The sequence below is a fragment of the Ixodes scapularis genome, unplaced genomic scaffold, assembly GCF_016920785.2.
Source record: "Ixodes scapularis isolate PalLabHiFi unplaced genomic scaffold, ASM1692078v2 PGA_scaffold2__306_contigs__length_199485367, whole genome shotgun sequence".
Taxonomy (NCBI): Eukaryota; Metazoa; Arthropoda; class Arachnida; order Ixodida; family Ixodidae; genus Ixodes; species Ixodes scapularis.
In genome coordinates, this window is record NW_024609857.1 from 104,896,304 (window position 1) to 104,911,388 (window position 15,085).

Consider the following 15,085-nt stretch of genomic DNA (forward strand, 5'->3'; position numbering starts at 1 on the left):
CCTCTGAGAAATGCAGTCGGTGGAAATGTAGGTCAGTCATTCCCGCCATTAATTTAGGTAACTAATGCCAGCATTACACTATTTTGCATATTTCTCTACTGCAACGCTAGTCATCCGCAGCAGAAACAACGCCCCAAACTAAAAAGAAGTCTCGTTGCATTGTTAACACAGACATCAAGTCCATTAGGAAAGGCCAGCTGTGCCATCCACCTGTTCATAAGCGAGCTGGAGTTCATCAAAGCACAACCGAGAACCTCTCGGAAGTACTTGGTTCCTTTTCAGTAGTTATTGAATGAAAACACAGTGCAGTGGTGATTACCATCAGCACAGCCTTGCCACTGGCACTGCTGTCCCTCGGGTGGCACATGCACGACATGGCCTGCAAGCCATATATATCCCTAAAAGAAAGCTGCATAGGATGCACTTACCGTGGCTAGCGTCGCCACCCAGCGAGCTTGCACAAACCCTCTGCATGGCACGCAGTGCTGTTCAGAACAGAGCGGCACTGGCTAGCCAGTTAATGCGAAGGCTTGTAGTGTCCTGCTGCTGCCTTGGCAAAGCTGCAAGTCACCTCTTTCACGCCTTGTGGTGCCCATCAGCTTCAAAAGAAACGGTGTTGAATCGCGACCAGCTATAACCTGTCGCACAAGGGAGAAAAGGGTGTGAATGTGCAGACTCCTATCTGTTTGCTTTTGTCTAGCGTGTGAGTTTTGTTTGAGAAGAAAACAACAATGACACTTCTTTCACAGTAATATGCAAAACAAAAACGAGAACGGCTCGGTTATTAATAAGTTGTGTGCAGCAGAGGCACGGGTGCGAGGGCGTAGCTCCGCAGAATGTTCTTTTTGCACGGCTGCTCGTGCAAAAAGGGCGCTTTTGTGCTCGGGCCTGTGCCTTTTCTGCACACAACCTATGTTACAGAGTGTATAGCACGCCTTCGAGCACTCGCGTGCGGCGAGAAATCCATCATATACAAGGTACGATCGCAGGAAACCTCGCAGGGGTGCAGGAAGCTGCAAGTGCACGGTGCACCAGAATGTAACACTAGAGGTGGTGATAGAATTTCACAGTTTGAGAATATGACGTTACTTGGGTCAAAATATAGAAACGAAAAACGTAACTGCCTTACCGGCTGATGATAAGGGCCATCGGAGCACGACCAACTATTTGTTGTGATCGGGGCATTCGATTGGACGCGGGTTGGTAAAGATTTGAAAAACACGAAAGAATAAAACATGTAGGGACGAAGACAGGCAGCGCAGTTCTTTGTCGACATGAAATGTAAGATCAAGCACATTATTCTGTCGGATCAAATAGTTTTGTTGAATTAGGTTTAGCTCGCAAGTCAGCCGTTCTTCGGCGGGCTTTCAGCTTTCTGCGATGGTTGTTTTAATCGTGAACGCAGGCTCAAACAATGTAGGCAGCGGCGCCAAATAGATCTGAAACGAAGAAACAGCTCGGACGCGTGGAACGAACACACATAGAGATCACATCACAGGAAAACTCAAACCACTCACCTTTCGTTCGACGACGGTTCGTCAGGCACGATGTTTCCGATGTTTCTCCGGGCGTTGAGGTGGTTGAGGAGACCGCGTCTGTTTCCGTGCTCCTATTGGTTGTGACGTCACCAAATTTCATCCAATAAAGTGCGCGCCGAAGTTCTCTCTAGTCGCCGGTGCGTAAACGCGGTTAGTGGTCTTGGCTTGGCTTGTGTTGACTTGACTTGGCCCGGCTTGGCTTGGCTCGAATTGGCCGGTGCCCGCATTCCCGCATGCTGTGTGTGTGCGCGCGCGCGCTGAGTTTCTGCGGCGTGCGCGCGTTGTACAAACACAAAAATGATAAAAATGCTTTTTTATGTTTTCTATTCGTCCCTTCACGTGGCCCAATAGCTAATAAATTCTCTTCCACACTCCCACTTCTTTTCCCACCTGATATTTTGCATTGAGCCGAAGGGATGGTTTTCTCCTCTGGCTTTCTCCAGACTCGCGCGCCTCGTGGCTGAACTCGATTCCGAATATAACGCGAGGTGCGTTTTGGAGCACGTAATTTCGGAAAAAAACTCGCGTTATATTCGTGCAAATACGGTACTTGTCCCAATTAGGCTGTTTAAAAAAAAAAAACTTTTTTTTTCTTTGCAATTATCCATTAAGGACAAAATTTGTCATAAAACAAGTACCTCACCTCTTGCTCCCAGAACCAAGCCACCAAGGCCTCCAAGAGAAATAGCCATTGCACGAGCAATGGTGTTGTCCTCCTGTGTTATGTACTCATAGCTGGCTGCAAGCAAAAGGCACACAAAATTTCACCAAGTCTGCCATTATCATGTTCTGCAAGCTCCCTTTTCTTTCAAATATATGAGCCACTAACATTTTGAGTGCTCCACAGCAGTGCTGTAGATGTTGCCAGCCCTTTCGCTTGCTGCCTGAAATATGAATGTACATCAATTCAGACCTTTCTCCTTATAATCAGCTATCCAGCATTCTCATCTTTGCTTACAGTGATATAAGGCTGCTGGAAGGAACATCATGCCCCAGGAAAGAAAGCAGTATAGAATACTTAGTAAATTAAGCTACTCGTCCACATACACAGGACACAGAACTTGATTAGACGTTAATTGACACATCCTGCACAACCCCTCAAGAACTTTTAGGAAGCAAATATAATAATGTCTATTAGGAATCATCTCTGTAAGTTATTAGTATAACTGACAATGATATAGATCCCACAGACTTAAAAAGGCCACTGAAATGAAAAATTGTTTTTTCAAAAAACCTATACAAGAAACTTTTTTTTTTCTTTTCTTTTTAAAGGAAAATTTATTTTTAAGGCAATAGTTAAGTTGTTAGACGGAATTTAGGTGGAGGTAAAAATGCTCTAGGTCCCGCCAGGTGCTTAGATAACTAAGCACCTTTTCTCGGCTCTCACTGGTTGGAGAAATTGACGTGTGATATGTAGGTTGTAAAATTGTATCTCCGTGCCATAATAGGGTGTTTTCAATAACATAATTTTGTCCGCCATTTTGCTGTTTGTGAGGTGTCTGGCTTGTGCCAAAGGTGAGCATTCCGGATTTACGTGACCCCTCAAATGCGTAAAGCACGGAAGCTTATGACTTACCACGCTGACATCTCTTCAACAGGTTGCAATGTAATCCTTCAAATTGGTACATTTGCTTGAAAAAACAAACTAACAACAAAATGGCAAGTTGACCTTATGTAAAAACACCTTATTGTATTTTAATCGAGAATATTTTTATGTTTGAGAAACCAATAATCTGGATAGAGTCATTATTGTTTTCAAAAGTATCCCAAGATTGCCTTTTCCGCATTAGTGTAAAACGATAACAAGCATGGTTGCTGGCATCTGCAGAGTGCTCAAAGATCGGAGCTCGTTGAGCTCGTCTATTTTCATGAGTGCGAGTGATTTTGCATCCACCGAGGGGTTTAGAGGAAGATCTTCTCAACCAACGCAGTTTGCAACAAACAGCTGTCGCAAGCAGGCCCGTAGTAGCCAGCGGAGGAGGGGTGCGGCGGGGGGGGGGGGGGGGGGGGGGGGGGGGGGCGCCTCTTCGAAATTTGGTGCACATGTGTGTGTGTGTTGGGGAGTTGGGGAGGGGGGGGGGGGGGGGCGGAGCTCCCGGAATGTTTTGCGGACGTTAAGCAAAAGACTTTTTCCTTTCTTGCTTTTTACTAATGCGCTGGTTCGAGCTGTGTGCATGCACACGATGGCCCACCGGTTTCAGTCTGTAACATCCATATTTGACACAACTGTAATTTTCCCATGCAAATCGGGCCTGGGAGACCTGTGCAAGTCGGTAAACAGGGAGGGCTTCCCACTGCCCCAGGAAACATGCTAACAGGCTCACCACGTGCAACAAAACTGAGCGGAACTTTCCATACCCATGTCCCGCGGCGCTGAATACATCGGCCAAACAGGCTGCTGCGTAAACGATCGGCTCTAGGGACATCACAAAGAAGTAGAGGTCGCTGCACCCAACAGTCAGCACTAGATAGACATGCAAAGACAGGAATGTCACGGCTGCTCTTCCGACTTTGCCACCAAGACAACGCTGGTAAATCTTCGCGACTGCGTCGGGAAAAGGGTTATAGAAGCCTTTCGAACGATGACGAACCAGCAAATCATAAGCTCATGGTCTCCCTTACTCAAAAAAACCTCGGGGCCCCGTCGGCTCGATTAATGCCCTTTTATCCTTAAATCCCCCCAAAACATTCCTGGCTACGGGCCTAGTCACAAGTATGTGCCTTCGGAAGCGCTGTGCAGGTGCTTGTTTTTGTAGCCGGACTGGCCTGTAGGTATAGCGTCCCACGTCAACTATTTTGCTTGATCTGGCTTGATTTGTTTGTCTGCACGTGTTGATGCTGTTTAAAGATGTTGGTTCCCGTAAAAGCGGCCCCGCTGCTCTGTGAATCATGCAACCGTCGTGATTGCAACCATGTTTTCAATACCAAAAAGTCATAGGTAAGAATTTGCAGGCCATTTAGCTAGAGGCAACCAGGCGTTCGGCTCGCATCAAGTTCGTCCATGCTTGTTCCCGTCATTCTGCTTCGTAAGGAAAGTAGGTCTCAAGTTTTGCAGTGCACCTGGCCTGCCAAAGCAAATATCTTTAGATCGTGTTTTGATTGTGCATCATGACACCCACCAACCTGGCTCATGGATGATGCAAAAAAAATAACAAGAACAGAAAAGCTGAGAGGACTGCATATTTATTTTGTTGATTGTTTTTTAGTCCTCTCAGTCGCTTTTTATATCCACATCAACAGACGTTTGTATTGGACGAAGGCTCGCGTACAATAAAACGCTGGTTTCATGGTCCCGTCTTGCGACCGTTGGAGAAGTTTTTAGACGGGGGCAGAATAGCAGACAGGTAAAGGCGGAAAAAGATGCCGACGCATAGATTTCGTATCCACATTTGGGCAATGCGGACGAAGATAGACGGTGGTAGAATAGCAGGCAACCTGGAGGCTGCCGCGCGTCTGCTCACATGACAAGTAGATGGTGTCAGATGCCAGACTAGATGCACCAGATGTCACGAAAGAGAGACACTAGGCTTCCAAGCATGTTCAGCCAAGCAGCCAAGTCAATCCAGTAGTAACAGGCAGGGCCACCGATTCTTTTTTTTTTTTGGGGGGGGGGGGGGGGGGGAGGTTAAGATTGGGTCATGACCTCCACCTAAATTGGATCTAACAACATATATATTTAAACAAAAGAATTTTTATTCCATGGAAAAATTATCTAAAATATTGTGTCGCATCATTACCCTTTAAAAATTTTTTTTTTTTAATTTAGTGCTTTTTTAAGAGGGTCTAGATAAGCTGGTGCATTTTATACACATTTCATATTCTCCGACTGATTATACTCATAAACCTACCCCTCCAAAGTTTGACACGTGGAAAAGGTTACCTAGTTAAATGTACCAAGTGCTTTCACCCAACGTCAGCTAAACCTTTCCTGCAAAACCTATGCATTGCAAATAGAAACGAGTGGTGCCGTATTAGTCACTGCCAAGGGATCCATTTAGTTAGGTACATAGCATTTCAAAACACTAAGTTCTCTTAGTTTCACATAAATAACTTCCTCATTCGTAAAAATGTATATATGGTTCCAATCAGAGACTTTCTGAAATTAGCAAATTTTAGAGAAAGACCTTTGCAACATGTGGTAACATGGTGGAATGCAAAAATTACCACTTGTGCTACAGGTGCAAGGCTAACAAAGCAAAAATGCAAACAAGAAATGGGAAAACCGGAAGAATTTTTAAAAAACGAAGCACTCGCTACAAATTTTTTGGAAGTTGACTGCACGATTTAGTGGTTTTTGATGATGCCCATCAAGTTTCTAATTGGAACTATCTGGTAAATTTTACTAATTAAGAGGTTAATTATGCAAATCTAAATAAAAACCTAAAATTATCCTAAACGCCATGAACCTCAATATATAGGCCACTTGACAGAGACTACCGTAAAACACAGAACATGCATTCATGTCACAATAAGTGCCCACATTAGAAACCTTCGAAAACTATAGCTTAGAACCTATAAGTGCCCACTCCAGACTCAAGAGTTTACATAGCTAACATAGATGCTCCTCTTCATCAGCTGCTTCTCCGAGCACCCCGGTGAAAAGCGGTGAAGCCCACCTATAGTGAGTCCCTTTTGCAATTTACCTCCAAATTTGGGTGGCTGCTTGCCAAGTATGGCACGGTAACACAGTACTTAATCTTTTATGAGGTCATAATTTTTACACTAACATTTTCGCTGATGTTTGACGAAAGTGCCGGTATACCGAACTAACATCTTCGGAATACTTCCTAAATGCCTTTAACAAGATTATTTGTTCAACCTTTGAGGAAATGTGAAGGCTTACCGCGACAGTGCCATAGTAGGGGCTCAGGCTCGTCCGGACATAGCGAACACCATTCTCGACTGCTCCCGGCTGCTCTTCGACCAGCTCATACTCGACATTGTCCGCCGGGCATTCATAAATCGACAGCTGACAGAAAAATAAACAAAGAGGTGCTTCAAGCATTGTATGTACAACTTCCCAGTAGCAACCAAGACTGTTTCATTAGCATATTTTTCTGTTAACTAAGAAAACAAATTAACCGTAATCTGCTAGTACAGTTTCATACAAACTCTTTCTGTATTTTCGATGGAATCGCTTTGCATAACTCACTCAATGCCTCAAATAACACTTGTAGGGTTTAACTATGAAAAACAACAGGGATCAGACCTGCGAGAATGCATCTTGCAGATATATCATACATTCTTGCATGCCTCTTGAATAGAATCACCTCCTCATACATACAACACCTTGTCCTGGATTTACAGCATTTATGTACTCAAACTGCTTGGAACGGCATCGCGATTTTCGCCTGCATTCTTTCGTCTATTGTCCACAAAACACAGAGCCATCAAGAGGTGTGCATCTTCACAAGATGTACAGTTGGCCACAAAAGTTTGCGGACCACGCAAGCCATGGCCGAGCTGCATTATTGCACTACCTTGCGGCGCAGCACCTTTGGTCTAGACCGGTTGAAATCCATAGTGCGCACATACGCGTCCTTTTGTACTTGCAGGCATGTCAACTCCACCGCTTCCGGCCGACGCCTTATTATTCTCACGAATACGGCGCCGGGTGCCGCCTCGATAACCACCATTGGCAACCGTTCCGCGGCTGTATCTCGGAGGCACAATGAGTGGGAGAAGCTTAGATACCAACTCTATCTCCTACCACCCCACATGGATGGTATCGTTCTTCCCAGCTCTGCAGCCAGGAAAACAGCCATTCTGTCTTCTTCTTTCTTTTTTTTGTTTAAAGGGCAACTCTGCTTCATTTTTGTTTTTGAAAAAACAATGCAGTCGTCTTCAGTATCACCTAGGAAGACCACACATCAAATATTACGACATAGTTCTGTCTAAATGTTTCTCAAAAAAGGTCCGGCAAACTTTGCAACTCGCCAAGTTGCAGAAATCAGCTGATTTGAGCAGGCAAATTGAGGCGCAGCCAACAGCGAGGTTAAGGCTACGGCGTGGGCAAAGTCAACATTGAGCTAAACGTCATCACCATTGTCCCCTTTTGCTTGTCTTTACTTCTCCGGGCAAGTGTAACAGGTGATGCCAGCAACATTTCCTCTCAACCCTCAGCGGTGTCCACATGATTGGCGTAATGCGCCTGTGCAGCATGCTTCTTGAGAGCCATCCGGCTGCCCCGACGTTTCCCGCATCACAACCACCATTGTCGTCTCACCATTTGTGATTGTTGTTTCTCGGAGTTTTGTTCACACTACGAAGACTACGTGCAGACTTATGCCGCAGTTGTGCAGACGTCGTCAAATGTCATAGACACCAAACATGGTGAAGAGTGCGGTGCAGAAGACATTTGCGCCTGGCACACGCCCGCCCCAATCCCACTTGTCATTGCGTAAAGGATCACGTGGCATCTCATACCATGTGATAGCCATGTTCTTGGCAACCCGAGGCCAATGTTGCCAAACGGAGCCAAAGTTTCGGTTTTGATTTCTGTTTGTGTTTAAAATTAGATTTAGAAATATATATCCCATTTTTTGTGAACCAAATGACATAATGTTTTTTACTAGGGCTTTTTAATGCGAAATCACTCATTATCCCAAAATCTTCGTAATTGAGTGGAGTGCCCTTTAAACGGACAGTGACAGGGTATTTATGCTCGCCAAGGTTTTTATTTGTACATGACGTATGAGAGCCCTACTACCCAGAACATGATTTGCGGCTCGAAATTCGTTTTCTTTCTACCCAAAAACCGCCGATTGAGAACTACTGGCTGGTGTGAGTCGCGCTCACTCTCTTCTCCGTGGTCACGTGCAGTTTTCTATGGTTCAGACACAACCACCAAAGATAATCGAAGTTGTGGGGCATTGAAGGCACACACTCAATACCAGAAATGGACAATATTACACCCATTTTTTGTGGTTTCTAAAAAGCTGCAAATACGTTGATTAAAAAAAAAAAAGAAAGAAAGAAAAAAAAAAAAAGTTGCACAGCTACGTGACTTTTTGTATCTTTCTCCTTCTCTATATTTCTTCCTCCTCTTCAGTCCAGTTTCGGTTTCGAGCAGTTAAAGGGGCCCTGCAAGGACTTTTTTACTGGTTTTTAATTTGCACCGAACCTGAGCGCACTGAACATAGTAACTTAGTGAAACTATTCTTTTCTCGAAATTCACTTTATTTTAAAAAGTATAGGCAAATTAAAATTACAAAACAAGCCAAAAATAACCTCCCTTGTGACGTCCTTGGTTGCTTGAGAGGCCGTGAACTAGAGGAGGGGTAGTGAGCTCATCGAGCGCTCACGGCTGCTGCACTCAGTGTCGACGGCGCGAGAGGGTGCCACTAAAGCATGTTCTGGATAGGCTGTATGCAGCGGGCAGCCAGAGCGGCTCTCATTGCATTTGCTGCGCGATTAAACACTAATTCGGCATGACACTTCATTGGCCACAAGCGACAGCAAACACGGGGTAAAGATCAGTTCAGAATGGGAGCCACTTCGCGCTGCCATACCGCGAAACGGCCAAACCGCAAGACAAAGCTTCTTGCCGAAGGCCTTTGGAACGCTCGGAGCCGGTCAGATCCTCCTGTCCATACGACCGCAGCGCTGCCGCATACATCCGGGACCTTTCTATGTCGGTGCCGGTAAAATCTCGCCGCCTTTTCCACCGCTTGGAGGCGGATATGTCGACGAGTCATTTCTCATTTCCGTACTTTATAAACTGCATTTGTTTCTTTTCTGATCTAAAATACTGAACAAAAACTACTTTTATAAATAATTGAAACGGTTTGCGCCACTTATACAGTAGTAAGCCCAGCACAAAAGACGTCACATTTTGCACGCTTTCGGTACCGCAGGTCGCCTTCGTCGGTGGAGGAGGTTTCCGCGTCGTCCGGTTGAAACATGACGCACTGATATTTAGTTACTCTCACCATGCACGCTGGCTTGCCCGAACCCCAAGAGACGTGGAACCGCAAAAAAAAAGGTAGATGCTTAAATATGATTGCAGGGCCCCTTGAAGTTTTTTTTCAGTTTATTAAAAATACATGAGACACTGAAGCAAAATATTGATTACGTAGTCTTGTGACACCATAATAAATAGCCTGGCAAAAAATAAAAAAAATAAAAACATTTTGGGGAGTGTTAGTGTCCCTTTTAGAAGCCTTTTAATTTTGTCTGCACTTGCTGCCCTGTCGACCAGTCAGTTACAACAATTAACGCAGAATCATTTATTATAGTGTGCATGTTATTAAATAAAATATTAAAATAGCTTAAAAAACTTTTCAAACGAAAAAAAGGGAAATATAGACAGACTGGCTCTCTTCCTGGGACCTGAGCAACTGAGCTGGGAAAAACAATTCTATGCTGGATGGCGCAAGATAGAGTTGATATCGCGGCTTCCGTAAGTCATCGCGCCATCGAGTTACAGGTGCGGCATGGCGACCAACAGCGCCTACCGAAGCGTCGCCAGGCGCCGTATTCGTGAGAATAAAAAGCTGTCGGGCTGAAGCAGGAAGGTTAACATGCCTGCGACTATCAGAGGATGCGCATGCCCACATTATGGGTCCCGAAAACAGGCACCGCGCCGCAAGGTAGTGCAGTGATGCAGCTCGGCCATGGCTCGCGTGGTCCATAAACTTTTGTGGCCGACTGTACAGTCAGTACGGAATGAAACCCGAACGCCAGAACGCGTGGCCATCGACACAGGCTGTTCCACCTGGAGGGCCCCTGAGAACTAATGAAAATGCACCTGGGTGTGAGGGTTCGGGTCCTACTAAGATGTCCTCAACCCACCCGCGGGGCGTCAGGGACTTCCGCATTTCGCCGGTGGCGCGCTGTAAGCGCCGTCACTCAGGGTGCTTTTCTGTTGCCGCACTGTCACCCCACTGTAGCCCGGTCGACACCGTGCGGCCGCTTAACCTGGCTATAGCTCTTTGCAATAGGCCCTGCTCAGACAGGGTGATGAATTTATTCCGCTCCGGAACTGATACGCCTGGCATGTTACCAAAGAGAGCGTCCGCAAGCAATTCCTCGCTTTTTAAGAACCGACTGATAACCTCGCACGAAAACATGCACATTGCTGATAAAAACCGAGGCATCCGCGTCGGTCTGTTGCAGCATTTTTTTTTTATAAAGAGTTTGGTCATGCGAATAAACAAATTTTATTTCACGTTTATGACGTTTCACTATTTCTCAGAAACCGCGCGTGGCACATTGTTCACCGGAGCCCCAGCGTGGATCCGGTGACACGTCGTCAAGCACTAAGGGGCCTTTGTGCACGAAATGTTTCATCTTTGATTTCGCCCTTGCGATACACAAAGCAATAATGAATGAGAGCACTGAAGAGATATCGCTGGGAATCCGATACACAAAGCGAGTGAGAGTGCTTTTTGTATCGAATGTGACGGCGCTTACAGCGCGCCACCGGCGAAACGCGGAACTCTCAGACGCGCCGCACGAGGGTCGAGCTCATGTTAATAGGACCTGCACCCTCGTACCCCGGCGTATTTTCATTAGTTCCCAGGGGCCCTCCAGATGGAGCAGCCTGTACCAACGACCACGCGTCATTTCGTGCTGCCTGTACAAGACATTCTGCAGACAGACAGAGAAAACTTTCGTGAAAATGAAAATGACGATGGGTTCTGTGGTTGTAGTACCCAGGGTCTCTAAACTCGCCAAACACAAAGTTCGGGACGAAGTTGACAGAGTGCACCGATTGGATAATCACGACAATGACTTCGCACTTTTTTCGCAGACGTCCAATTCGCGCTCCACAAACCGTTGGCTCCAACTTAGTGTTTGACGAGTTTAGGGCACCATTGTGGAGGGGCAGACGAATACGGAGAATAGATTGGATGAGAGCTAGGAAGAAAGACATAATATATGCCCCTAGACACCTTGTATCAGCCTTCGAGCTCAGCTGATGGCCATCCTTTCGGGCTTCAAGACGTCTTCGGAAACGTATTGTAGACAATTACCGGCTGCATAACGTCTTCGAACGTCTAGGCCATGTCAAGCCAAGACGTAGGGAGGACGTCTTGCACAGCCATATTGATTGTACATACTAACTCTAGAGGAAAAGGTCCGCCATTTTCCCATGCATTCTGGCTGCCGCAAGCGGCGGAGCATGCAGGCAGACCCTCGGGGTCCCACACATTGTTACCAACTGCCTTCGATTTCACGAATTATATCATCAGAGCAGTTTCATGAACTTCAACAATTCGCGAACTTACCGGTGGAAAGATATTTGCGCTCCTTTCGAAGCTTTCTTTTTGCATAGCGCGCAGATGTACGGCCTCGCGTCAACGCTAAACTAAACCAGATAACCGTCCTCGCGGGCGGGGCGCAAGTGGGCGCGCCCCAGGAATACGAAACCGAGCAAACACCAGATTTCCGAGATTTCAACAGAAGGGAAGTTAATGCAGCGTAATGAGTGTACTGCTTTTTATAAGCGCTAGAATAGCTCAGAATTCGGTTTACAACGTTAAATTATCACTTTATATTGCTGAGAGTTTTCAGTCTTCACGATTACCATTGCGACTGTCGTCCTTCAGCTGGCAACATTGGTTTTTTTCTCTCGTGTTCTGTCGCTCTCTTTCGCGATCTTTCACTCGGGACCCAGGATGTCGGCGCACGGGATTTGCCACTCGTCCTCACCCACCTTTACCCCCCTATGCACAGCCTACCAAGCCGTCATACAGACTTAACAGACGTTTTGGTGTTCTGGGTTCCTAATTACTACCCTTTGCAACGGCGTTCAGACCCTGCGGTCGCCGAGGGATAGATAGTTTAATAAATCCTCAGCAAACTCACCTCACTGGGTTTCTTCAGTCGCTTTCCTCGGCAGCAGGGCTTGCAAGCCGGCTTCGGAGGCTCCGCGGGTGCGGGACTCTCGGCCTGGACTTTGGGGGCGACGTCCATCTCTACTTTGCTGCGACCACGCCTCAAGTTACATCAAAGGGACCTGAATGGGGGTTGCGCGAACCCAGTTAGGGAAAGTTAGGGGCCAACTCTCAAGGACAAATGGACAACAGCAGTTGCCGTCCACTTGTTCTTGTCGGCAAGACGGGAGGAAGAAATCATACATTCGGAAAATTATTTGGGATAATGTTAAATTAACGGCGTAGAAGAGAAACTACATCCTTCTGCAGAAACTGAGCTCGGATTTGGACCGGTGGCCCTGTGTCGATACGGCGCTCGCCGGAGCATCTAACATCGATCATTGTACCCCGCCATGGGAAGAATTTCAAGAGCAGAGATAATTCAATAGCACATGTAACAGAGTGCACGTGAGTTCCGTACCATCGCGTAAATGCTACGAAAATTCGAAAACAGTTAAGTGCGTACCAAGATTGCCAAGGCCTTGCAAGACAGCGAAAACGCGAAGCAGAGGAGGCGGACGTGCACGTTCTGTTGCTCGTGTTTTTTTACATTTGTGATCCATGAATGAGTCACGTGATTGGTAGGTGGACGAATCGTAAATTTTCAGACATAAAGAGTTTGTGCGCTGAGCTCGGCCAAAAATTACTCCAATTCAGACAATTCATGAAATGTCTAAAACAAAAATAAATGGCCTAAGAGATAATTCACGCAATTTAGTTAAACTGCTATTTCTTTTTATTTTTGCAAAAAATCCAGGAAACCCAGCAAACGCAAGCGTAAATGTCAGTTTCGATTTCGTTTACGCCCGCACTTCACGAATGAAGCGTTGTTTCTGGTTATGCATGAGAAAATTAATTAAGCGTCGTGCAGGATCCGTGAGAGCAGTAAGGACTTGGGGAAATTCTTTAACAAAGTGACGATAGCGCATTCGGCATTCCGAGAACTCTTCTTCGCAAAGGGCATTCAAGACACATTACTTGAAAGGAGGAAGAAACAGCAGACAAAGGGAAGGGTCATTTAGTTTCAAATGCTTAATTCAGTATGGATTAAAAAAAAAAAATTGAGAGGACGCAAGTAACAACAGTGCTATGTTTTGTGTGTGTGTGTGTGTGTCTGCGCGCGCGCTTTTTTTTTTTTTTTTTTTTTTTTTGCACGTACTCGTGGCACGTACCCAACGGTCGCGCAGCAGGGAGGCTTTTTCTGCCAATGTCACTGGCCAGTCACGTGCGATAGGACGATCACGAAATTGGTTTCCGTGTTATGATCGATCGATTAAACGCGGAACGGGTACGAGGAGGTCGGCGACCTTGATATTTATTCAGATGCTTTGCCGGGCATCGGCATGCCTATATAGTAGCTACTCGTAGTACCTGTGATTCAGGCCCGCGAAATCTTGGCAGGAACTGGTCAGTGCATGAAAAGGCTCATCGCAGTAAAGTTCGTCATTTTAAATATATACCTGTTAAAATATTTTTTTTTATTGTGAACAGTTTTGCTGCACATAACGTATATTACAAAAACAAAACAAAAAAACCAATGTGTTTGGTTTTTATTGACATAGCCTATTGCAGCTAGGCTAGCTCTTCCCACGCAGCTCTTTCCCCTCTCCACTTTTTTACAGCCAGAGCAAACTATGGAGAGGAAGCGAATGACACAACAGCTAGATCTAGCACACCTGAAGAAGACCGTTTGATTGAAACGTCGTTCCCCACCTTTGCTGTGGCACTTCCCTTTCCCTTCATATCCCTACTAACATATCGACAGACAGCTTCCTCTGCCCCTTCCCCCTCCTCTCTTCTTAGAATGTTCTTCAATAACAGGAAGAAAATGCACACAACAAGTAAATGTAATGCACAGCAGTTTATTCTACAACTCAAATAAGACAACAAACGGCATTCCTATTCGACCTGCAAACATGAGAACAATATGCAATAACACATTAATGCAAGGACAAATATCAACACAATCAAAACCTCAGTGTATAACAAGATGTTCAGTGTCAAATTAACTTCGTGGGATTTTTGTGTATGCGTCAGTCTTCTCAATCGAGGGTTTTGCAACCCCTTATAAAAATGCTTGGAAGTTGATATGCTAAGAAATGAAGGCACATTAACTTTTCATAATCAGGCTCAAAACAACGAAACATAAAAGCTGCAAGTAGTCAAGAAATTGTCAATTTAAGAAATGTCATATGAGATGCATGAGCGGACCTGTACGGCACTCATTAAAATTAATTAAAGCAATCGCAAGAGTAATCTGATTACTCTTGCGAGACAAATTAAATTACTCTTGCGATTGCTAATTAAAGCAATCGCAAGAGTAATCTGATTACTCTTCAGAGCAATAAAGTTCCTATTAACCAATACTATTTTCTTCTCCCCTTCCAAATGGCGCCTCTGTACAAGTTTCCTCCTAAGGGGCCCTCGAACCAAGTCCCCAAGAGAAATATGGTTTACCAAAATTGGTAGATTAAGAAAGTAAGTAGTTTATAGTTTGGCGATTCTGCTCTATTAATGACATTAAGAAAGACCCGTTTTCAAACCAACAGAAAATTCCGTGGTTTTGAAAACGTCAACGTAATCGGAAAAGTGACGGCCACTTCCTTTTCTCATCAAGTAATGAAGTGACCTAATTTAATACTTCTTAGCAAAAAAAAAAAATTGCAA

The 15,085-nt window shown here is 45.3% G+C and overlaps 1 protein-coding gene across 2 annotated transcripts in view; it reads right to left on the bottom strand.

The window, feature by feature from the left end:
- The window catches only part of LOC120835938 (MICOS complex subunit MIC27), a 53,504-nt gene extending 40,530 nt beyond the window's left edge, over positions 1–12,974 (bottom strand). The window contains exons 1-5 of one of the 2 annotated variants that reach the window (XM_040223127.2): positions 12,885–12,974; positions 12,351–12,501; positions 6,382–6,507; positions 2,368–2,422; positions 2,182–2,277 (exon numbers count right to left, since the gene is read on the bottom strand). In XM_040223127.2, the coding sequence (XP_040079061.1) occupies positions 2,182–2,277; positions 2,368–2,422; positions 6,382–6,507; positions 12,351–12,458 (385 nt within the window). In that variant the 5' untranslated portion in view covers positions 12,459–12,501; positions 12,885–12,974. The remainder of the gene's footprint in view (positions 1–2,181; positions 2,278–2,367; positions 2,423–6,381; positions 6,508–12,350; positions 12,502–12,884) is intronic. The other variant, XM_040223126.1, reaches the window with a different exon arrangement.
- Between the last annotated feature and the right edge of the window lie 2,111 nt (positions 12,975–15,085).